The sequence below is a fragment of the Amblyomma maculatum genome, chromosome 11 (genome assembly GCF_055883805.1).
Source record: "Amblyomma maculatum isolate TAMU_Amacu chromosome 11, ASM5588380v1, whole genome shotgun sequence".
Classification (NCBI taxonomy): domain Eukaryota; kingdom Metazoa; phylum Arthropoda; class Arachnida; order Ixodida; family Ixodidae; genus Amblyomma; species Amblyomma maculatum.
In genome coordinates, this window is record NC_139354.1 from 7,949,606 (window position 1) to 7,975,227 (window position 25,622).

Below are 25,622 nucleotides of genomic sequence, written 5' to 3' on the forward strand. Positions count from 1 at the left end.
AAATGCATTTTGGCTGGCATGCTGCCTGCAGACTTTTCTTGCGGCTACTGATTCCGAGAGTGGCTCTCTTACTCAGCAACGCTAGTTCTTTTGGCACTCATTCTACTTTGCCGAATACGCATGTCTTTGGGCAATATGACGAAGATTCAGCACTGACGAGAAGCGGCCGGCAACAGCAGAAGCAGCGCACCTGGATCCGCTCGAAATTTATGAACTTACGTGCGTTGGCTTCCGGTACTGGGACAGCTCGCATTAATAGGAAAATAAAGCATGCACGGCGCTCATTAAATCAAGAGTGAGCTGTACTCTGTACACTCTTAAAAAAAAGGTTGGTGAATTCACTAAGTAACTACTAACCTTTTACTTGTCACATAGATCACTACCTTCTTAGTAACTCGAGGTAGTAAAAATACAGCTAGTGAAATTTACTACCCCAGGAAGTTAGTGAACAGTACTAGCGCCACTTAGTAGTAGGTTAGTGAATACCAACACCTTCGTGCATTATAGTTTGCCTTTGAAGGGTAGTGGAATATGCTACCTTCTAGGTAGTACGCAGTACTACCGCACCTAGAGATTCGTACTACATAGGTCGTAGTACTTATTACAACATATACCTAGTTCTTATTATGGGTTATCATTGAAAAGGTAGTATAATGTGCAACCTTTTCTTTAGTATAATATACTACATGGCCTAGAGGTTCTCACTACATAGGTCCTAGTGCTTACTGCGGCAGAAACCTAGTATCAATTGCTACCTGTATTGAGCCAATATATGCATCGATAGGTAAATTATTTCTGAAAATATTGAATATCTTAATAAAGATTTGGTAATTAAAATTAATTGTATTATTCGTAATATGTGGTAAATTGTCATCGGCTTCAAGTTCGGTGCAACATTGAGCTGATCTACAAACAAGATGCTAACTAATTTTACCTTGTACGCACCAGTCTCCAAGCAATGATGACGACAAAACTTGCGGACAACAAATACTCACTTTATTCGTATTTAAAGGCAGTGTGGCTATGCCCTTTTCAATGGCAGAAATGCATAGTGGCGTGAACTTCTTAGGCTGCATAAATACAATAGCACTGCGCAAACGTTTTCGTTGCGCGTTGAATGCCTGACATTAAATATCCAGTAGCTCTCAATGACATGCGTGAGTCCCACGATGATGTCCAGCATTCGACCTTGATATCTTCAAACCCAGCATATATTGCGTCGGCGTCATCAGGGTTCATCCGGACGCACTCCAATGTTGGGTAGATGTCCTAAAATTCAACATAGAAAGTAATTAAATTAGAAGGCACAAATGAATTTATAGCAAATTTATACTTACTGGCCTCACCCGGAAATGTGGCTTTCAATTCTTTCACAACCATGCAGAGGCAAAAGTTCCACCATTCAATAGCAAAGTGATCTGCAAGTAATACAGAATTGACATATTTTAAAACCACTTCTTCAATGACAATAAAAGGGAGCAATAAAGACTTACAACTTATGAAATTGTTTTTTTTTTAAATAATTAAGTCCGCAGTTTACTGAACACGCCTAAATTCCACAGAAAATTATTACCTTTATTTCATATATTCCGGTGCTTTCAGATTTACAGGCTGTTTTGTTTTTGCTAAACACAAAGCAACATTCATAGAATTATGATACCACACACAGGTAAAAATTTTGGGATGGGTATATTTTACAATCATTTCCAGAAAAGAAAAGATTTACAGCGCTAGCAAATACACACACATAGGACAGGCACTGAATATCTTTTTTTTTTTTTTCGAAACACCACAATGAAACTTCTTGAAAAAGAGAATTCTATATGCAGTTCAAAAAATTGCTAACCTTGTCGTGAACTGGAAATGATTTAATCAAGTAAAAATAATTGCTAGGCTAGTTGGTTCATTTCACAAAATGAAATTAAAAAAAAATAACTGTAGATACACAGATATACACTTTGAGATGGATATTTTATAGAATAATTTCCAGAAAAGGATAGATTCACAGCACTAACAAATAGACACTCACAAATACACACACACAAGAAAGGCGCTGACTCCATCTTCTGTTTCGAAAGGACATCAAAATGAAACTTCTTAAAAAAAAAAGATCTGTATGCAGTTCAAAAACGTCCTACAACCTTGTCGCAAACTGGAAATGATTTAGTCAAGTAACACCAGATGTTAAGCTAGTAAGTGCCTTTCACCAAAACGATGCTTCTTCCAAAAAGATATAAACACACAGATATAAATTTTGGGATGGATATTTTATACAATCATTTCCAGAAAAGGGAAGGTTCACAGCGCTAAATAATACACACTCACAAACAGACACAAACAGGACAGGCGCTGACTCCAAACTTCTTAAAAAAAAAAAAAACATACGTTTCATTTTGCTGTCGTTTCGAAAAAGAAAAAAGTTGGAGTCGGCGTCTATTCTATCATTCTATGTGTGTCTATTTATGTGTCCGTACTTGCTAGCGCTGTGACTCTTTCCTTTTCTGTGAAATGCACCAACTAGCCCAGCAATTGGTTTCACTTGACTAAATCATTTCCAGTTTTTGACAAGGCTGTAGGAATTTTTCGGACTGCGTACAGATTACAGAAACATATTTCTAAAGACGCGCGTAGCTCGAACAGATGCACTAGGATCCAATAATTGTATACAAAACAAAGCAGAAAAACTACGCTCATACGGTCTTGAAGTAAGTTCGTGACCAAGTTATATGTTCCCGACAAATAACAAAAATGTCAGGACTAGGTACTTTGAGTACCTAGTCCGGTGCGAAGTTTTGCATCCAGAGTTGAAGTCCTGGTTATTAACCTGCACACACATCCCTTTAGCCCTGTTTTGGTGCCGTCGGAATGCAGGTTAATAACCAGGACTTCAACTCTGGATGCAAAACTTCGCACCGGACTAGGTACTCAAAGTGTATTCAGGGAGTTGTTCATGAGATTCCCTTGCATTGTGGAAAGAAATATATTGGACAAACAGGAAGATGCCTCAATGAAAGGATTAGAGAGCACGCTAAGGCAATATCGGACAAGTCTGGCACAAATGTGGCTGTGCACTGCAAAGACTGCGTCGATTGTAGAGACCAAAAATGTCCGGCTGACCTTCACAATGTTAAGGTTATGAAAAGGATGAAAAACAAGTTAGCCAGAGAGATTTATGAAGCATATGCAATCTGTGACTTGGGAGACCAATGTGTCAGCATGCCATCGGTGGTTTTGTTGAAGAAGGAAGTAGAATTTTTGCGCATACAGGCAGCATGTTAACGACAAGAAAGAAGTTGGCTGCAGACGTAAAGTGAAGGAAGAAGTGAAAGAAGATGTGCGGTTTCCAGTTGAAATAGTTGTCAGTGCAGCGTAGTCCTTGTGTGCGTGTGTGTGCCTCTTGTGCTTTGTGTTGGTGTTACCTGCTCTGCTGCCTTCATCCAAGAGATGTGTGACCAACTAGCTCATCGTTCGACTCTATTAATGCCAGCAAAAGTTTGAATTTACTACAAACCTACAGTTTGCTACAAAATATTCTAGGACTGCGGGTGCCAAAAGATAACAAAGATGTCCACAAGGTTTGGGTTTACTAGAAACCTACAAATTACTACAAAAACACGATAGAACTGCGATGTAATCACGTGCGAAAAAACATGATTTAGTTATACTTGTGCAAACCTGATTTCAAAAAAAAAAAAAAAAAAAAAAGGACACATGCTTTCCTTCGTACGAGGCATAATTTTTACTGTGTTAGGTTCGGTTTACTTTCAGCGGTGTTTATGCTCAATAAAAACAGCATTTTCACAAGAAAAAGAAAGGCGACAACAGGACATGTCGTTTTCGTTGAGCATAATGTTTGTAGCAAATGGGTCTACAGCTTACTCTGTTCAATTTCACTTCAACAGTGTTGGCATTATTTCTACGGCATTTACTTCTTGTCAGAATCAGGAAACACTCGGCAACAATTTACTTACAATGGCGATAAATAATTACGTATGCAATACGCAGGTCTTTGCATTCCAAGCAATGAAGATGAAAACGGGCAACTTACCTCGAAGCGCACGTTTTCTGCACCATCCCTAAATCGCCATCCAGCAAAGCATTTATCAGACCTTCCTGCCGATGCTGCCCGCTGGCTTGAATAACTCTCTTTCGGTATTTCCAAATCACTAGACATGGGCGACGAACACAGCGCCTCGGCGTCACTCTTCCCGCCAAAATCAGTATCGGTGGCAGACGGCGAGCACCTCGAAGCACAACGAATGAAAATAAGCCAGTCTGACAAGTCGTTGCTGGCACGATGCGCGGCAAACGAGCGGCGGCGCTGCTGTCAAAAACGATGGGATCCTGGAGTCGATTTTTGCAAGAGCAACATTTACGTTGTGCTTGATGTGCGGACTTTCCGATGGCGCTCATGAACTTTAATATGTGGGCCAGGACACGCAGACATTTACGAAAGTGTGAGACTCGAGAACCACCATTCCACCAGCACTACGACGACGCTCCCGTCCACAGCGCGCAGTTTCGCAAAGCGGAAAGCATAAGCAAAGTGAGAGGGGAATATGCCCGAGTATTAGCCATCGCCCCATTGTTCTTTTTATAGCCGCGCGTGAAACCGTTTCATATTTCGGCGTCTACCGTCCGCCGTACTTTGGCCACCTGCAGCGCTGGCACGTTTGGACGGTTTGGATGCCTGGATCAAATGTCGACGGCACAGCCCGTGCCAGCCGTCTAGCCCACGCGCATTCCCCCCGGCACCGTTCTGTGTGTGAGTGTGTGTGTGTTTTGCTTACAGGGTGTTGATGCTTGGACCACACGAAAAGAAAATGGAATAAAAGTTGATTGCAGGCAACTACATGCGAGGTGGAAAGGTATTGATTTCGTGTCGTTGTGCATTTCTGTTGCACTGGTGGAAAGCACAATGTTAAGATGAACAAAACAACAGCAGTAGACGCAAAAACCTTGTGCTATGCAACGTGAATACAAATTATTTTCAATTTTTTTTTAAGTGTCTTATTGCTAAAATGACGCCATCCGCACTTGAGCGTTTGTCCGTGACTGACTGCAGGTCGTTCCCACAAAGCGTCCCAGTTCACTATACTGCAGGCTTTTCCTGGAAGAGCTAAGTGTCGCTGTGACTTTTTTCGTCACCGCATTACACTGTCAGGAGCTCGCATGGGGCAAGAAAACTCAAATTCTGTAATGTTTTTTCTTTAGCTTGAAGTGTGCACAAAAACATAGATTTCAAAAAAAAAAAAACAACAACTAAAACGGATGTCATTAAATGATCGAAAGTAATGTATCTCGTTAATTTCAGAATAAGTTTAATGTATGACTGGCAAGAACAGCCAAAGCATGAATTTCTGAAAATATTGGTAAAGTTACGCTAGCAAGATACCATGGTAGAGTTGCCCAGGGATTCTAGCATTTAACTCGTCAAAACTACTAACAGTAACTCACTTGTTAGTAATGGGAGCCGTTACTACCTCAAGTTGCGAGTTAGTTCAAGGTTAGTAAAAAGGTAGTAAAACCCATTCGAAGTTAGTAACTGCTGCATTTACTAGCTTCTTACTAACCTTTTTTCTAAGAGTGTAGTACTGGGAGCATTATAATATCGGAACTCTTCCTATCCTGCGGCTATTGCCAAAAGTAGGCATCAAGATTCAGCCGCTATCATAGTGAACAGCGATGCCCGATTCTACTGCGATACCCAGAAAGAAACCAATTGTTCGCAGGTATTTTTAAACAAATCATAGCGTCGCATTCAAGAAAAGATGAGTCTAGGAGTGGCTTAGCACTATAAAAGGCCGCATTTAAGGAACGCTGACGAGAGCCTCTAGCGCCGTTTTTGTGTTATCAAACTCTGATAGGACGGTATTTCTTGACAGTCTTTGTCCTTGTCTAGCAGCAAAAGACGCGTTTATTGCTGAGATGTTTCAATTCAAAGTTGGAGAGGTTTCTTCCCACTGCTGTGATATATAATCATAATCATCACAATCATGCTATTTCGGACAACATTGCAGGGTGCCTGCGGGGAGAGTCTAATGGGGACTTTGATGTCTCCTGACGAGACTTAATCCCCGCATAGCAGGTCGGAACAGAGGCAAACCTGCCAAGTTTCGGCCTATGGCGCAAACCATGACTTCAACGCGAACCCCGTGTTTGCTTGCTTTTCGCCTTGCTTTTCGCCTCCATCGAAAAGCGGACGCCGCGGCCGGGATTCTATCTCGCATTCTTGGGTACAGAATTCGTGTGTATTAATCACTGCACCACCGCCACGGGGCGAGATGCAATACGGCTCCTAGGCTTTCGTACAAAAAACCCGTGCGCTACGCTAAACCTCCGAAATTCTTCATTTTCCTTGTTTCGCCCCTTGATCTCAGCCCTTCTGGGGCCTTTGTGCCTAGCTTTGACGAAGGCCGTGCATACATGCATAGATGCCAGAAGAGGGAAAATACGGCGCTGGTTGGTACATGCTTAAGAATCGAGTAAAACAGCGCTAGGGAAGACGAAACACGTAAATGCATGTGTCAGTCGTTCACGTGTTTCGTCTCCCCTAGTGCTGTTTTACTCAATTCTTATGCATACATGCGCTGCGTTTTTTGCGCAATCCCAGAAAACGCGAGATACGTCGTTGTTTTCGGAGCTACCAAGCACGCTACGGGTGGTGCAGAGAAAGGGACGTAGGGTTCATTGAAGAATAGCTGAGAGGCGGTGTCCAAGAACAAAGGCCGTTCTGTTCACGCACCTCGAATCATAAACTCATCAACAGGTGACTGACTGGCCACGGCTGCAAATAACCTCGCTGATGACTGGTCGATTCAGATAAGGCAAACCAAGCGCTCATCGACTTCCTGTTCACGATGGCGCCACTCTCAAACCAAGAGGCTTAGTCTGAGACGCTGAGCAAGCCATTGTCTGCACCTGATACTTTATTTCGGGCCGATTGTGTTGAGAGTAAACACTTTTATTGTTTCGCCTCGAGCCTCGGAATCTCACCTTGTTCCCCACTCAACCAGATGCTAGTGACCCGCGGACGCTTTTCTTCTCACGGTGCCTGCATTCTATTTATGGCGCACAGGCTCCGGTTTTTAACCTTAAAGAATATGTCTCCGTCATACGGTATTTCTGAAACTAAGACGTAGAGCTCCTAAACAGACAATGTTAGAATGTTTTCAGCATAGCGCAGAGAAGCCCTGGCTTCATTCTGGCTTCTTCATCGGAGCGTTTGGTTGGTACTTTGCTTGGTTCACTAGGTAATTGGTATGTAAACAGATCAATTAACTTTGCGAACAGAAAACTGGACACGCGCATTCATCATTTAATTGTTAAACATTAAATCTGATTGGCTGATAAAGTAATTTTGTTGTGATCACTTATTATTTATTGATTTATCTATTTATTAAGCTTTTGCTTATTATTTTGTTTACTTATTGATTTATTGTACAATCTAATATGAATGTATAATTTCGGAGAAACTTTCTCGAGGGCGCCGACTCATTGAGCTTTGACAGCTTGAATTTTTTTTTTAAATTCAAAATTAGGATTCTACAACATTTTTTTTTTTTTTTGTAGCTCCACTTTCCTGAAGTAAGCATACATCCTGCTATGTGAGAGTGGCAGAGACAGGAGGTTTTTTTCTTGTTCTTTTAAGCCTCCCTGTACATACTCCTGAGGTATGCACTATGATACGCAGGAACTAACTTACCCCCATGTTCTGTCATTTCAAACTTGTCATGGACACTAGTCAGTCGAGCTTACTGCAATTCCCTCACTGAATCGTTCTCGAAGAGCGTTGGTGACTCCCCTTGTACAGGGCGAATCGTGCCAAGTTGTGCTGAGCAGATTGTTGATGGCACTGCACATTTTAAGACGAAAGCCCTTCTTTGCTCATGGGTGGCACGGTCGCAAGTATCAGCAAAAACGTCAACTTCAGATGTTCTCTTCAACTGCCTTCATTATATAGTAGGAATGGATAGTGGTATAGGTGTAGTAATATTATAATAATAATATTAATAATATATATATATATATATATATATATATAGAAAGGCAGGAGCCCTGCCTTTCTCAAAGGCAGGGCTCCTGCCGAAACGTCGACTACAAATAAACTTGGAAACAGTATGAAGCAATTTTTCACTTTTATGTAACCTCTAGCAACCAAGTACGTCTATTTACTTATCCTAAGTTTCTTCAATGGCTGCTAGCAACGCTTCTACCATTTCCTGGAAATACCCCCTCCATCCGCCAACATGGGCATTAGTTGGAGACTCCCAGACAAAACATCTTCAGTCTTGAGAAAGGCAGGGCTCCTGTCGAAACGTCGACTACAAATAAACTTGGAAACAGTATGAAGCAATTTTTCACTTTTATATATATATATATATATATATATATATATATATATATATATATATATATATATATATATATATATATATATATATATATATATATATATATATATATATATATATATATACGATAAAATATTTGGAGATAGTAATAGTGATAGTAATAGCTAATTATATTGTTGCTGATGCAGGTGGCGACAGTAGTTATTGATAATTGTAGTTATAGCTATAGGCATAGTGCTTATGATGCTGATAGTACCGATGGCGACAGTAGTTAGTGATAGTGATGGTAATAGTGATAGTTGGTGAAGCTTTCGCCGTTTCCTCTCTTAAGTGAACTTTAGCGCAGTCCTGAGGTCTTTTTCTGTTTTTTTTTTATTTTTTCTAAATAGTATTGACATGAATCCATACATGACACGCTCTGCCGTAATGCATAAGCGTTATTTATCGTTTCATTTAACGCCTGCTTTGAGATTCCTACTCGCAAAAGCTGCTTTCTTTTTCAACAGTGTCTCAGTAAGCCTTAGATTTCGTAAAGCCCCTAAGTAGGTGTTATCACTAGTAAAAACATCCTGTTTGCATAGCTGCGCTCTTTGGATTCAATTGTACCTTAACAGTGCCTCTGGAAAACTGACAGTGTTTTGTGGACTGCTTTAGTTGGTACTCTCAATGTAGTGTACATATTCGTTCCTTTTTCTTTTCAAGCATTTCTTTAAAGCGCATATGACGTGAGAGCTTTGGATTCTCACGTCAGCCATTGAACACATAAAGGCTGTTCAGTGCGCTGATCTTATCGTATGATTTCAAAGAAAGTTTCGATCAATTCCGCCTGTGTCGGTAGCTCTAATGCATGTACCGTTGTAAAAAGTTTATTATGAACGGCTCATATGATTGAGGAATATTAACACGCAGACTCAAAGTGAGCGCACAGGCTGTGTTTCAAAGCGGAAACTTTGTGCCTTTTACAGACTAACCTATCTTTCAATCGGACGGCGCTTATTGCAGGAGATTTATGTCCAACTAAACCATCTTTCTTTTTTTTTTCTCAAGTATACAGACACGGTCCACTCGTTGGGGCAAGTAAATCAAAAAGCAAAGTAAGTCCGACCAAACGCAAGATTACAGTGTTGATGTACATTTAGCAGTGACATTTCTTCACTATGGCATTGCGTTCAATTAAACTAGCGTGTTTTTAGGGCAACCCAGTTCAAAAACCTAAAGACAAAGAAAGGCGTCGACCATACTTCACAGTCGCGTCTGATTTATTGGAGTGAGATCATATTCATATAGGTACGAATAAAATGCTGTTTTATGCGTTCGTTTCATGCTCCGCAGAGCACAACGCAGCTAATGTAACTACTTCTGTTTCACTTAAAATATTTGGGTTTCCCAACACAGTGTCTGTCCCTAACCCTCTTCCGTATCGCCTTGTTTCGCCCGACACACCACCACTGCAACTCTCCCCTACCCTCTAAGCAGAAAGAGTTTTTTCTCCCGACTTCCGCCATTAGCCGCGTTGCCCATTTTAAGATAGATCATTTAGCGAAACCCTTTTCGGCTTCTGCTATCCGCTTCCTGAGCTGGCGTGGGCGAGTGTTTGCACCGCATATCCGAAGTGCAGGGCGCGTTCACCTTCCACGGAAGAGAAGTACGCAGAAAGAAACTACCCGAGGGCGTTTCTTCAGCACAGCATAACTGTCTTTCTTCATCGCAGCACTCTCCACTTCAGGCATGCCCAAGCGTGAATTCAGAAGAAAGCGAAGGAGGAGAGGAGGGCGCTACTAGCGCTGAACGAGGCGGCCGCGAGCCCAAATATTTACCGCCACCAAGGAGCGGGAAGCTCGCATTCCTTTTCCCTTGTAAGCGGTTTCCAGCAGCTGATAAACAGCACCCACCCATTGACCGTATGCCACGGAACGGCTGCGCTGTTATTTAGGCTGCGGATCCCCGCGCTTGCTCTCTGTTCATTCAGCGCTGGCGGTAAAATAGCAAAAGGAAGAAACGAGAACTCTTAGGCACTGCGAAGATTGGCGTGGAAAGAATTAGCCCTATTCGTTGGAATACCTGTTCATTTAAAGCTTCATTGATACCGACACATTGTTCTTTTGTGATGACGAATTCATTTATTACAGTCCTTAATTGACATATGCGATCGTGCACTTGCCTGTTCACAAGGTGATGTTCTTGGGAAAAAGAAGATCGATCGTGATTAATTCGCTTTGAAAGAAATATGTGGAGGGAAACACCGAATCAAAAGGCGAAAGGAAACTATTAGTGAGTTTATAAGCTGAACGTTTGAAACCGACTAAGGATATGAGTAGGCCAGTGTGAGGATGTTTATTGTACGCCACAGCCCTTACTGTACCCATAAAGATGCTAATTTATCATGATTCAAAATTGTTGTTCTGTATCCCCCACCTTTATATTCCCCGGATAGAACCTGATATCCTGAAAAGTTTCCATTCCCTTTGTAAATCTTTTGTGTTTTTTTTTTTTTTTTATGGAATGATTAAACTGCATGCGTCAATACTGATTTCAGCGCGTTACCGCTCGGTAATGTTTTTTTTTTTTTCTTGTAGTGACATCAGGAGCTTGAATCGAGTGGGCGGGACCATCATTAAATGAAATTTTCGGCCGATAAGTGCATTTTTCTTCTCTCTTGGACATACATCGAGAAAGGAATCAAGCTTTACGTAGAGAAATCAATTTTTACTAAGAACAATAACCAGAGGAGTTATGTTCAGTGCATATTCAATCACATAGAAGTGAGATATTGTTATGCGTCTGAGAAGTGACAATAAAAGTGAAAATCGGGAACAGTCATGTGCCAGGTGGGTAATGTTAGGGATGTCGAAAACATGTTATGAATGGATGGACACAATGGAAGAGACGCAGAAAGGTGAAAAGAGGAGCATCGAAAGATAAGGACATGCGGGATGGGTTGGCCATCATCGTTAGTATGATGAGTCGACATGAGCATTATGCATGCAATTGCGCGTGATGGCTTTAGGTGCCTACCTTAATGCCAAAAACACAGCACAGCACAAAAGAAGAATTAGCGATTAGGTGCGATCGAAAAGGTGACCACATATATATAATTTATAAAAGACTAAACTGACGAATAGGTGAAAAGTTCATTACGTATAGTGTTGTTTTAAGGGAGTAGATAGGATGGAGATTTTCTGCGAGTTTACTGAAGCCAGCATTGACCTTAACAACCAGCTTAGTGCTCTTCCTATTGCAACTGAGCAGCTGTTCTTATCCCATCTTGTTAACAAAGCAAACCATAGCATTCCAGCAAGCACATTTTATTGCTCTTACATACATTGTATTATTATTGGTCGCTTACGTCCTACGCATCATTTAAGCGATTTATATATAAAGAATTTCAAAATCCCTCCAATGCTTACGTAATGTATGAATCGCATTTTTTCTTTGCAATATTTTATGCCAACTTTTGGCCATGCCAGTGGAAAAACGCATAAAATAGAATGTAACTTAAACGAACGTCATTTAAACTAAGTATTCGATTGTACAAACTTCTTTAAATCCCCCCACCGAAGCTCCATTGAGCGTCAAGCAAACTCGCTTCATTTTAACTAAATTCAGTTATTCCTCATTTCAGTACTACGAACATTCTCCGCTGAATTTTTGTGTGTCTCCTCCGTAGAGCACTTCAGCAATATCAGCCAGCACTTTTTATTGTATATTCTTACATTGGGAACCCCGTAGTAACGCTGATTAAGTTTTAAACTGAGCTGAATATATCTAAACAGACTTGCAACGAACCAAATCCATAGCTGGCTTTGCACGCTTAATAGGCTTCACAGCAACAACCAGCCATAGCCAGAGCTTCAGCTCTACTAGTCAGTTTAGCCCGAAGAAAGGCGCACGTATGCATGCTGGTTAACCATAACCTGCTGAATCAATAATCCACTTGTAGAAAATGAAGGTCTTGTCTGCCAAACACACAGTTAATTGTGCCAGGCAAGGTTCACGAGAGCTTCTACATAGTGACCGAGTTCAAGACTCCTACGTTGAAAAGTGCTACAAAATTATATTAAATTAGTGGTGCGAGAAGCAAATGGGTTCAGATATGGTTTCCACATCCGATATTTCGTGGAGCTAAAGAAAGCAAGCATCTACGCACTTATTTCAGTTCAACGAACTTTCACTTTAACAAACTTTTTCCTAAGGTCCCTTGAAGTTCGTTCAAGTGAAGATTCACTGTAGGCCCCAGGACGAGCATTTAAACGACCAATATTGATGAATGATCGCATTTAACTGCAAAGCGTTTGTACTCCATGTACAAAAAAAAAAAAAAATTATCCACCAGCGACAGCGTCGGCCATTTAAAGGCTCGCAGCCTTGATAAATCAAGGTCATGTTTTTGCCAGGGCTTAGATGGTAAAAGGGGTTCACAAGGGGAGGGGTGTCTGAAGCCTCACAGACTCGAAAAGTTAAGTGCACTCCACTGACAGGTTGCATGTGAAATGGCCGGTCACTGATGGGCTGGAGGTACCATGGCACGCCAGGGCTCGTTTCTTTCTTGCTCATAGAAGTCGCTCGACTTGAGAGTCGTCGGTAGGCTTTGTCAAGCCACGAGACTACAGATGAAATGGTTAAGTTGGAAGTAGTTGCGAGCTCGGGCACCATATATAATGTTGAAAAGGGGGTTGATGGAAATGGAACACGCCAGGACCTTGCAACCCCTATTTTAATCATTCTCATCGCTAAAAGTCATCACCATACCTCCGGGCGGTGGGATGACAATTGCCAACTTCCCTGACGACAAGGGTACTATAACCTTATTGAGCTTGGAACATTCCCACGAAAGAAATGTCGACACCTATAGGATATCCCATGCGGTCTAGGTCGCCTAAGAGGATACAGCCAGCGCGCAATAAATAAATGAGAAATGAGCGCTAATATCTTCGGCAATACTTTACCCGGTCGAGAACGTATTCACGTAGTATGCTGTACTAGAAAGCATGATCTCACTTATATGCTGCATTAATCTCTCCGAATAAGTGTGCACTTTTTTTTACAGTAGAGAGGCTACTTTAGCTTAAAACTTAACTGCCATAAGTTAGTGAAAAGCGATAAAAGAAAGACTGGTGTTGTCACCACCAGCCCCTCTCAAACGTGCACTCCGGGGAAGCCAAGAGCGACGTTTCTGCGAAGAGATCTCAAAATCGAAAATCCACACTTTCGAGCATCAGCGTACTGCTAATAATTATTTGTTAAACCGTGAATGCGAAAATAAAACTAAAACGTGGGATTTTCGAACACAGGGAGCACATCACTACACGTCATCACCTATGAAAAACGTTTGAATTCGATGTTGGAGAATGCTACTGCACTGCCTTCACATTTAAAGGCAGCTAGTGCATTTTTTCGCAAGAGAAAAAAATCGATACTGTTGTAGGATGTTCATAAGTGTAGAATATCATTATGAAACAAACCAAAGCAATTTCGACCTTTTCCCTTCTGTAAAGTTGACATCTCGCATTTTAAAATAATTGGAACTCTTGAGCCTTGTATTAATAGTTTAGAGTAGAACTTCATCTTGCGCTTCTCATGCCTCGTTCTCACGCACGTGCGAAAACAAGGAAGCCCGATGCTGCACCGCAACAGTACGGGCACTCTGCGCTGACTTGGAGCGACGCCAGGCTTCAGCTTGAGGCTACAACGGCCGACGACCTCAAGCAATGTGACCTCGCTCCCGGTGGCGGTCGCAGGGCCGTTCGCATCCAAGCCAAGGTTGCCTCCAGAGCCAGTCAGCTCAGCTCTCTTGAGCTAATATCTCGTCGTGCCGTCTGAAACAACCACAAGGTGTTCACTTGAGGCTTATCTTGCTTCAGTTGAAATGAAAAACTCTAAAGCCAGGTTATATCGAAATATTTTCATATATATCTTACAGCCATAGCATCCTTTCAAACTTATGCAAGGTCATAGCCCATTATTGGCATATCTCAAACTGCGGTTCCGACGAACATTCAACAAATACATCGATAGGCGAGGCACTATCATGACATTCATCGATCACTTTTCACTCTCACATTCGGGTAAGAAGTGAGCGGCGCTATTACTGCGAAATGATGAGGTGAACTTGAGATGTGCGCGAGCATAGGCCGCATTCGGTGCCGTGTGCTTCCTTCCCACTACACGATGTTTTGCTGGGAAGCCAACATAGCTATAATCTAATAACACTTTTCTAAGCAAGATATACACCGACCAGGACTATATTCTTTTGATGTATATTAGCTAGTTCCGAAACGCCGTCCGCTGCAGCTTCGATGCGAATCAGGTTAGACCTAGCAATGCATAACTAACGATGCCTTACAACACATCGACGTGGGGCCCGTCACAGCAAGTCCGTGATTAGCCTCTGCGCTATGTGATCGCCTGTTTCTAGGTTGCAGAGAACCATAAATGTTGGCATATTTTAAGCATCCTATTACTGATATTTCACACTAATATTTATACTTTGGGATTCGTATTATCCGGAAAAGACTGCATAATGCAATTTACTTCTACAAGTATGTTTAACAAAATACAAGTGTAACAAAATGCCTACGGACCCTATCCTAAGTGATCGGGCCGTTGAGTCAAACATACCGCGTACAGAGTTCTTGTCCGTACAGACATAACGTTACCCACGCACTATTCCAACTTCAACTTTTCTTCATTTCGTTTCACTTGTTTTTTTTTTTTTTTTAATTGCCTACCTCATTGCTTTGTGGTTTCATGCAGGGCTATGGGCATTTTGATGTGCACATCGCCACATTTATACTATCTTTCACTCGAGAAAAATATCCTCTTTAAAACAATTTGAAGATAAAAATTATCTAGAATAATTTAAAGATAATGGAAGTTTTAGAGTCGAACAAAGACAGGGATATTTTATAAGCACACAGGCTTGGTAGCTCTTCATCTAAGGCACTGAGATTTTCGTTTTTACCAGGTTTCTTTCCGGGATATTCTAAATAATTACGTCAGAGATTTTGAGAAAAGCTACAGTCAAGAAATGTGACAGGAAGGGAAATGTAATCGCCACTGTCATACGGTACAAGCAAATACGCTTCCGACACTTTTGGTGTTTTCATCGGAGCAATAAAGATAAAACTTGCATCGCGTTATCCACCTCGTGATATCCAGTTCTGTGAAGTGTCGCCAATTTCCTGATCACCAACAGCACAGCTTCGACCAAAGGACATCGCAGCTTGAAGTTCGTTTTTTTTTTCTTTTTTGTATTCTGCATTACTTATACTCGAAGTTTTTCTGTGAACCCCATGATGTTTCAATTACGGTACTCATAGTACCAAGTGCCCTCATGGAAAGTAGGGCTAGCGTCCTTCCTGTGCCCTTCCTTCGAGTTTTTGATGTGCAGAGGCCTCGCTTGGCCTGGAAACATCTGAAGAAAAAAATTTACCCGTGTGCCCTTTTATCACAAATATGCATCTGGCTCTGAGGCTCATCAACGGTTCCTGCGGTTCCGAGATACCGTAAATCATTACTACTACAATCACCGCCTCTTCTCGGCCCCTGCCAAGGAGATGAATAAGGTGAAGGAGCGAATTCTTCGGCGCCTGCAGACAGGAACTTTTACCTGTCCTGCCGTACTCGAACGCTTTAATCCCAACATCTATGGGCGTTTCCCGCGCTTTGGAAGAAATCTGCGATATCCATCACATGGTGTGTGCATGCACTTAGAATCCCTTCGTTCCATCTTCTCTTAACACTAACCGAGAGGCATGGGAGACTGCCCTCCACAACTGCTCCACACTGGAGGCCCAAAGGCTCTAGTAAAACACTCGTGAGAGGGGCCTAGTCGTGTAGTGTCCTGGACTTAGGATACTGACAATGTAGCGGGAGGTCTTCCGAAACCATCCTTTGAGCGTTAAAAAGTTTTCACCACTCACCAGAAACAAAACCAGAGGCTGTTGTACAAAAAGAAGTACAATGACATTTTATTGATGACGTCACAAGTAGTTACTCCACAAATGACAAAGACAGGAACTTTGAGCATCAATGTGAGCTCGGAGTACACACAACTGGCCAAAAAGAAAAAAAAAAAAAAGGACGCGATCTCTCAGCACAAAACGTGTTGATGGCTTCTAAATTATAAATACTAAGCGAAAAATGAAATTCATAATTTATGCATTTACGAACTGCACGAGTACGTAACGTAATGACACGCGAACACGTGACGGCGTAAGTCTTGTTCCCATTTGAAAATAATGTCTGGCCGCAAATTGCTACCACAGCTAGACGAATAACTCCCGGACAGCCATTTGTTAGCGCAGGTACATGTCAACCACTGTTGCAAGGAGAAAGCATAGAAGACAAGACAATGACAACTTATTTGCAACGAGGCATATATCACAGTTTGGCAGTGACGATTGAGCACTGCAATTCTTGGCACATAGAGTCAACGTAAACGAAGAAGATACTGAGCGATTGTGACCGCTGCCATATGAAATGATGTGGTGCACATCAAAAATATACTGCGTTACGACTAGAAAGCTTTCTTCCCCTTTAATGCCTGAAAAAATCGTGTGTGTCTTTTGTGTCGATATTTTGGCACTCAGTTGTAATCTTGATAGAGGACATTTCAAGCAAGTGCAAAATACGAGAATCTTGGCATCTCTACCTGACATTCATTTGTTTCATGTTTTAAATGTACAGCCCTCCCCCCCCTCCAAAAAAGACAACGAAACACACAATTAGTGTCAACGGAAAACACGAGAATATGTGACACGATCCGTGTAATAAGCATTGATTTAATCGTCATTGCATTGTGAAAGGCACGCGTGAACCTTTCGATGGTTAAGTTTTAAATATATGGTCTCACATTAGCGAACTTTAATTAAGGTACTGCAGTATGACAGTTAGTTGTAATCATGTTGAAAATAGACTCCATTCATAATCACTCTGCATTCATTGGCATTTCAATTACTTGTCGTCCGCATATTACCATCACCCCCATCTAAATTAAGCTTCTAGACTGACAAAACCGTTCTTTTCCCGTGGCTCCCCAGCATCAACCTTGTCGCGCCTATCGTCATTGTTGTCCTAGCCTTTATACTCAACCTAAATACTTGACCAGTTTCTTCACTAAGCGGATCTCGACCACCATTGTATCGCCCATCGCAATTCCCGCACCCATCAGCTTCTGCTCCATTCCTTCAATTAAACCGAAAAACATGACTACACGACTTTTGATAATTTGGTGATCTGCCAAAGCCTAAAATTATCTGGTCGCAGTACGAGCTCAAAATAACTTTATAGAACTGTGAACTACATGGAAGACCACCCCGGTCTCTCTTAATAACAAACACTCTGTCACTAAAGGACCACAGAGCGCTCAGTAGGTATGCAGTCTCGTGGCAAGACAGGTACTATCAGACGACGACACTGCGGCGAGCAATATTCAGTCGACATCTTGGATCATGACATGTACAGGAAATATAAAGACCAAAATAAACGTTGAATCACAAACATATACAGCAGTGTCCATTTCACTTCCTTCAGTACATCTGTTTGCTATGTACACGATACAAGTATCTGTCTCACTCAAGCAGTCTACAAGGACAGAGACGGCCTCTTCTTGTGTCGCTTTGTGTTCTTGCCAAACACCGCTCCCAACATTCTGGACACCGTGACAACGGTGAGTCGCCTCCGAACAGGGGTCAAAGACCTCAGGATCTTCGTGGCGAGAACCTCGCGCAGGATGCTTTGGAATGCCATGCTCACTCCGGCGTAGCTGTCAGCGGCGGACACTTCGTAGAACTGGCAATGAAGCCGCAAAGACAGCTGGCGGCCGTCGTCCACGTCCACTTGACGGACATGGGACAGGTCACGCTTGTTGGCCACCAGGATAGTCGGCAGGAACGGGCAGAGCTGCTGCACCTTCTCCAGGCACATGCTGGCCTCCTCAAAGCTCCACCTGTCTTCGATGCTATATACGACGACCAAGGCGTCTGCCCAGCTCATCTTGTCCTCAGGAAATTTGTTCTCCTGAAGAATACAAAACAAAACGTACATACGTAAGTCTGTAAGAGAAGCTATACTCAACCGTATGATAACCAACTAACCTCTGCTTTTCAAAGGGTCTGCTTGGAACATCACTCATTAAACTATGCCCTGTTGCAAGTTGCTCCTCTCGGCACATTCTACAACATACCCCGGAGAGTTCATAAAACCTTAATGTACGCCGTACCCTAGGCGCCTATAGTATGTTTCGCTATAGTATTGTCTGGATTTCCCCATATCAGTGCCTAAAAGCAAAGTCCATTGCTACTGTGCCTATTGGGTTTGGCAAGGCATAGTTGCCCCAAGTAAGAGAAAGAACTCAGTGGACACTTAAGTGCGCTTTAAGAGCCTACGCTATGAACGTAAACGATATGCATCCGGTTGCTCTGGAGTCACCGTTTAGACATCGACGCGGCGGTTTCCCCCAAACATTGCTTTTAACCCAGTCCAAGAAACGTGCCTCAGTGGCGTAGATGGAGCGTGCCTTAATCGCAGCCCAAGCGTTAGAGGTTTGATTCTACAGAGTGGCTACACTTCGTTGTTATTTGTTTCGGCGATGTCATTATATGTTACGTCCTGACTATGTTACCAGTCCTCTGGACCAGTCAGGATTCTTGAGTCACAACGTTGACAGGGAACACCGACCCTTAACGCTACGACTTTAAAATGTTGCAGCCTCTACCTGATATCTCGACGTGTCCAGGATCTCCAGCTCGCATGTCCGGTTGTCCACGAGAACAGTATGCCTGTAGAGCAGGTCCTTCATAGAACTGTACTCGCTGATGAATCGCCGGGTGAGGAACCGCACAGTGACGGCTGCAAAGAGACAAAAAGTGGAAAGGAAAACTTTATAAGCAAACTGTCCATTTTAAGCGCAGCAGAGAATACTTGAACGCAGCAAATTCCCGTTTCAGGGCTAGAAGAAGGTGGGAACATTTCTCTCAGCTTTCTCAACTCTCCCGTTGCTCATAAAAATAATAAACCCGTAGAAACAGTATGCCACATAAATACATAAATATAAAGCAGCGCCTGTTCTAATTACGTAACAAGCAGTTTAGGGAGTAGATATAGGCCTGCGTCACCTGTTCATATACTACATGAATTCCTACTCTGGCTCAGCGTCGAAGACAATAGACACAAAAACGCCTTTTTGTCAGAAAAACAAGGTTGTCATTTTGAACGATACAAAAATAGAACTTTGGCCTAAAGATCTTATGGGAAGTAATAATGGGAAGGGGGGGGGGGGGGGCCTAGTGTACACGTACGCAGCAACACCGCAAACATAAACAGAGAGGTGAGTGATCTGAAAAGACCTGCATTCGCAGAGGTATTAGTTCAAGGCGCGATGCCCTGATATGCTGGGCGGCAGCCGTACGGAACCAAGGGGAAAGCGAAAAAGAAAGCAAACGAAAGCAGCTGCCCGGACAGCCAGGTTGATCGAGGCAGAAAAGTGAAGAGGACAAGGCGCAGCAGGACCGCAAGGAAGCCGAAAGACGCGCCAGATCGGCGTATCGGGTTTCACCATCAGCCTGCAGCGCAGCCAAACGGGCGCCCTGCAGGAGGAGAAGAATCCTGCCGACCCACAGAGCTTCAATCGAGCGAATGCGGATCGCAGCGGGACGCGGACGTTTCCTTGTCTTGCAACCTCGGCAGGGTGGCCCGCGGCAAGGACGGACGCTTATAGTGACGCCGCTTGCAGTCACAGCTCCGGGACAGTATCGACAACGCTGCACGCGAGATGGCAGTACCAGACGTAGGCAGAGCTTAGCACGCCATCTGTGGGGCGTACCTGCCTACGGCCATAGACCGCACTTGCTTGAATACTAATGCGTCTGCCCTCTGGTAGTTAACTATAACGATATATTCAGTTTACTTAGCTTAGTAAGAACATAAACGACTTTCTACTGTTGACGGATGACTATGCTGTACACAATATCTTGTTTTTGTGGGGTTTAACGTGCCAAAGCTACTAAGGCTATGAGAGACGCCGTAGTGGAGGACTCCGGAAATTTCGACCACCTGAGGTTCTTTAACGTGCACTTGTTAAAATAGGTAAGATTTTCCTGCTCGTTAACTGTGTAGTATATTGGCTAACAGTGGAAGGCCGCCTCTCGCGATGTGGCTCTACAAGCACGAGTCAATGCCCGAACAGCATTGAAATAAGCTCTGTAATGGGCCGGTACCAAGAAAAATTCAGATATAGAGCTAATTGGAACTGCTGCGACCGTTATCGTGCGCTGGACTATTCAATTTCGTAGTGTAAATACAAGGCTTCCGAAGTGCTGTTTAAACACACTTTTATGCAAGTCTTGTGCCGACAATGTCCAAGCAGGCAGGCCGGAGCAACTGCTTCCCGCCGCCGCCACCGCCACCTTAATCCGGTTGAAGGGCATCCCCTCGCGAAGCCGGCTCACGGGGCCTCCAGGTCGGTCGGCCCCGCTGCGCCCCGGGGGGCCTTCCGTGGGAGCCATAGAGGAAAGGCGGCGGACCGTGCAACGAACACCACCACCCTTACGTGATGACGGCGGCACGGCCAGCGACGCAAGCCACCTCAATAGGATATCACGTGTCCCGCCGACGTCCAGTCACTCTTGTAATTCGGCTGGGAACGGCTACCAGAGATGACAGCCCACGGCGGCTTCCTCCCTTGATGGATCATTTCATTCCTTTGCACTTTAGAAACGCGGTTGCTCTCACTGCTTATTTTCTGCAAGGTCGAAGCAGCCGCTGTTTTCGCTATATGGCTACGCAGTTTGCTTGGCTAGGATCTGGGAGAGGCTGAGGGGAGCGTCTACTGCGAGAGCTGGTGTTTCCCACATGGCCAGACTGCATGATCCGTGCTGAGATGAAGCATGCGCAGTAGTGCGAGATACTCGAGTGAAGAGATGACAGGGTTGGGTGGCGGTGTTTTCTTCTCTTTTTTCTCGCGTCTATTCTTTCGTCTGCAGTGAAGCGTTGAGGGCCGAAGAAGTTCTGTGAAGCTCTTCTGTCGGATGTCTCTCTACGACGTGCAGATTACTCGAACACACAAAGTCAAGGAACGTAGATACATTAGTGTAAGTCAGCTGCTGGAAACAAATCTAGCTGAATACGCTACAGGTTTTCCACCCATTCAATATGATCAGCCTTTAGTTAGGAAGTCAGTGTGCAGCGAATTCATTGAGGCTATTTCAAGTCTGTTTTACCTGTTCACCTTCACCAAAACACAAACTGCTCTTCCGTATGTAGGACTGCGACGAGCATAAATGGAATGAAAGTGGCAGACATAGATAGAATAGAGCAATGATAATAGTAGAGCAACTTCTATTATGCAAGTGTTCACCCATTTGAAAGAAGTGAAAATAGAACGGGGTTTTGAAGAGAAAATTTCATCGCCATTGCTGGAGCCGCTCACTACTCGACCTGTGAAAGCAATTTCCGAGAAGTGCGCCTAATAAGCTCCGCCTGCCACAGCTGTCTGCCTGCCGCGTCAGTCATGTGAATAAATTAGCCTCTTTAATCTTCTGTTTTTGCTTGGTCTTCACACGTTCTTCAGTGTCCAATTTCTGCCCAGAGGGAGGAATAGCCTCTCAAAGCACCGCTGCTTGCCTTGAACGGGTGCAGCTGGATAACTCGAGAAGCCGCTTCCCATGGAGCTGTGAGCATGGCTCGTAGATTGCCCTTCATGATGGAAACGCTCAACACGAAGAAACACCCAAAGCACTTTCAGCGCTGGCAACCTTGGTTCTGGGAATTCCGCCACCTCCTTAAGCCTGTTATCAGCCCGCCGTCCATCAACGACTGAACCACCCGAATCTCCCGCAGCTCTGTAATTTTTGAAAAAGTCGTGAGACTATGAGCGGGACCCCAAATGGCGACGAGGGGCGCAGAGCAACCCACGACTTTACAACGCCCATTATCTCTCCGAAATGTGGCGGCTTGTTTTGTCATCGATGACTTCTAGTGTAGTGCGTCTGTCAGCCAGAGGATTACACGACTATTCGTGCTGAACTTAGGGTGCGGTCCCAAAACATATCAAAGGCCTCGTCCTATGCTTTTTGACTCATAATTTGCGTCGTCTTGCTATTGACTGGATAGAATTGAGCTTTTTAATGGTCTCCAACACCAATGACGCCACCACAGCACCGTGAAGAGAGGAAGGCCTAAAAGTTCTTCAACAAACTTGGTGCCCCGGCCTCTCAGAGAACAGCATTAGTTATTTCTTCGAGACTTCCAACGGTTAGAAATGCTGTAGGTGTTTTGTGGGGTACTTTAAATAACAACAGTACTTTTAACACCAAGTTCGCAAGAATAATATGCCACAATAAGCGAGCCAATGCATTAACTAAGACTAAAGACAGAGTGTCGCCAATCAGCTCCAGCATGATTTCATTAGTGACAGTTTAGAATATTGCTTCCTAACTTCATTTACTTAGGGATAGACAAGCTGCTGTATCATTCCGCAGCAAAAAAAAAAAAGAAAAAGAAAAGACGCGCACTGTGTCCACTGCATTCGCTTTTCATCTTTTGGTTGTTGTTGAGCGCCTGAGCGCAAGCATTGCGCTTCGTCATACTTGGTTCTCGAAGACGCGTTACGTCATCAAATCAGTTGGAGCAACCCAGACCTCGTGATCGTTTTTCAGGTATTGCGACACGCCAAAAGCCTATCTTGATAGAACCTTCCTTGCCAGCGTACAGAGGGCGATATAATCACCTGTTCACACAAAGAGGAGGCCGTCCAACATCGGTGGAATCTAGAGGTAAATCGTAAAGCGTATTGGAAGTAACATGACGCAAGAGAAGAGGCGACACGAAATGGACAATTCGTGCTTCCTCGCCCGTCCCCTGCCAATCATAGAGCCGGATTTCGTAACACTTCTCTCCGCATTTCACTGTGGAATTTGCGTGGTCGTCATGCTCTGCTCCTGCTGAGGGATCCGATTCGATTCGCAATGCTTTGCTTGCGCACACAGTGCCCTCTAACACCCTGGTGGTTCCAGATCTCGACGGAAGGGCACGGGAAAAAGTAAACAGAGAAATGCAAACGAAATTACCTCCCAGAGAGCACTTTCACTCGACCCCACGATGAGGAGCGTTTCAACTGTCCAAGGTAAAGTAAATGTAAGGAAAAGAGAGCAAAGCCGAAGACAACCACGGTAAATTGGTTACGCTCTTCGAGCGGGCTTCAAGAAACACCGGCTGTACAGCAAATCCTGCCCCGGCCTTCGTCGGCTGAGAGCGCACGAGCGACGAGGCGCCTGCGGAATGTGGAGCGAGTGGAGAGAGCAGTGTGAAAGCAAGCTGCACTGCGGCGCCATAACCAGAAAGAGAGTGGGGGAGAAAAGAAGGGGGAGCGGGTGCACACTTCAGAAGAAACACCGCGGTGAGGACAAGGAGGATTTTTCAAAGGGCACAACCGACGACAGCCGAGCAGCGCGGTCAAGTGGCCGCGTCTGGCATTGGTGGGGGCGGTGGCCGACAGGTAAAATGGAAATAAAAATAAAAAGAGCCCAAGCAAGGCTCCCATTCCCCCCTCTCCCCCACCCAAACATCGGTCTTGAATGAACCGCCACCCATCAGGTGCAAAATATATATAAAAAAAAATCCCGTTTCCACCGAAGCTCTTGTGTCCCCTCTCTTCCCTCCGTCCCGGGCAACTGGCGGAACTAACAATTACTCCGCCCTCCCCTTCCTCATCTTTTCGCTGCACAACAGCAGCCAAGCCAAGACGTGCTGGAGCGAAAAGGGAGCTGCCGAGGAGCCGCCGACAAGTTTCAAAACAAGCCCGAGAAGGTGACAACAAATACACAAAGCGAAATGGAGGAGGAGACTGAAGGTGAAGTAAACCAGAAGAAGAAGGCGGAAAAGCAAGAGTCGCCGCTGGCCAGGTGGTGCTTCTTTCCAAAGACCAGCCCAGATGCCAGTCGCCTGCTCCTGCGGCGTCTGCCTGCCCCTCCAAAGGACCTCGAAATAAAAGTTCTCTCTCTCTCACCAAGAGCCACGCGTCTTGACACGCGCCCTCTATTCGTCGGACAGCTGGCGCACCCCGCATGGCCACCAGCTGCTGCCGGCGCGTGGTTCTATCACCTGCCCGGCGTCCTTTTAAACAGCGGTGCGTCCAGATGCTGGGACCGGCAACTCCACCGCGCCCGTTTTCTAGCGAGTAGATATACTGATGGTGAAAACGCCTTCATTCACGCATATCTCTTGCATTCCGCCCAAACTTTCACATTTATCATGGATCAGTTCCATTTATTCATGTGATTGTATGCTGAAACGAAACATCTGTTTTATTTTGTTTAGATTTTTGATGGTCCTAAAACGAATGACTGAATCTAAACTTCAGCTTTTCGCCACGGCTAGCAGTGACCAAGTATATAATGCTGAAAAAAAGAATACCCACGTAGGGATAAGAAGGCACGGGAGCATTCAGTTGTTTTCCATTGATACAGTATTTTGAACAGGAATCTTGAAGAATGCTATTGTTAATCTAGTTGAAATCATAAGAAACTATTGGACCTAAAAAACATGCTTTGCGTTCTAATAATTTGCTATTGTTTCTCTGCTGCCTGTTTCTCCCAAACAAGCGTTTCAGCCTGCGATTTGCACCTCTCTTCCTTTCCTTCACTCACGCGTGCTGCTAAATTGCAGGAGACTCCGGCGTATGTTGTCTTAAACATACTGCCCAGCAGAAACAACACTAATCATAACAGTTAGACGTTACGGCATGTTGATGCAAGTCTTTTCTTGAGCGCTGTGGTGGATGCCACAAAGTGTCGCCTTTCAAGGACCAACAAGCGTACGATGGACACGCAAAAAATGAAGTGGCCGAAAGCCTTTTTCCACTGACCTGATTTTCCCACACTCCGGCTTCCCATGACCATGACGCGTATGGGCGACAGTCCGTTACTCTTGCGGGTCATTGCCACGGCTGCAAGAGGCATTGGGCGAGCAAGGACGACGCAGGTCAGCAGCAACGATGACAGTGATGCCGATGTCTTCAGACACTTCACAAGTGGGTCCTTGGTTTGAGCAAAGTCCTCTCGCACTCGGCCGAAAGCAAATCGCTCGCAACACTCGTAAGAACGTAGAGCGGACGGCTGTGTAACTGCTTCTGGGAGAGAGCTAGCCGGTCGAGCGAGCGACCGACGACGGCCAAGAAAAACCGAAACTAGCTCTCGCGGCGGCAAACGGCCTCACGATGAACCCTGGCGTCGGGGCAGCGTCCGTTTTATGGTGCGTTCTTCAGTCACG

At 44.2% G+C, this 25,622-nt stretch overlaps 1 protein-coding gene and 1 long non-coding RNA gene across 2 annotated transcripts; both read right to left on the bottom strand.

The window, feature by feature from the left end:
- Positions 1-980: 980 nt before the first annotated feature.
- LOC146172739 (uncharacterized) lies at positions 981-4,255 on the bottom strand. The gene is made up of 3 exons (XR_014701974.1): positions 4,049-4,255; positions 1,338-1,418; positions 981-1,269 (listed from the first exon to the last, which is right to left on the bottom strand). It is a non-coding gene; the product is annotated as an uncharacterized LOC146172739 (long non-coding RNA).
- Positions 4,256-17,103: 12,848 nt separating this feature from the next.
- Positions 17,104-25,539, bottom strand: LOC146172740 (ras-related and estrogen-regulated growth inhibitor-like). Its single transcript, XM_084583374.1, has 3 exons — positions 25,219-25,539; positions 19,072-19,205; positions 17,104-18,374 (listed from the first exon to the last, which is right to left on the bottom strand). The coding sequence occupies exons 1-3, from the start codon at positions 25,310-25,312 to the stop codon at positions 17,940-17,942; spliced, it is 663 nt and encodes a 220-aa protein (XP_084439500.1). The 5' UTR covers positions 25,313-25,539; the 3' UTR covers positions 17,104-17,939.
- Positions 25,540-25,622: the final 83 nt, after the last annotated feature.

Coding starts and splice junctions, on each gene's coding strand:
- LOC146172740 (XM_084583374.1), bottom strand. CDS start 25,312: ATGCCTCTTGCAGCCGTGGCAATGACCCGCAAGAGTAACGGACTGTCG. Junction 19,206..25,218: donor CCGGAGTGTGGGAAAATCAG/GTCAGTGGAAAA, acceptor GTCTCTTTGCAG/CCGTCACTGTGCGGTTCCTC. Junction 18,375..19,071: donor TGGACACGTCGAGATATCAG/GTAGAGGCTGCA, acceptor TGTATTCTTCAG/GAGAACAAATTTCCTGAGGA.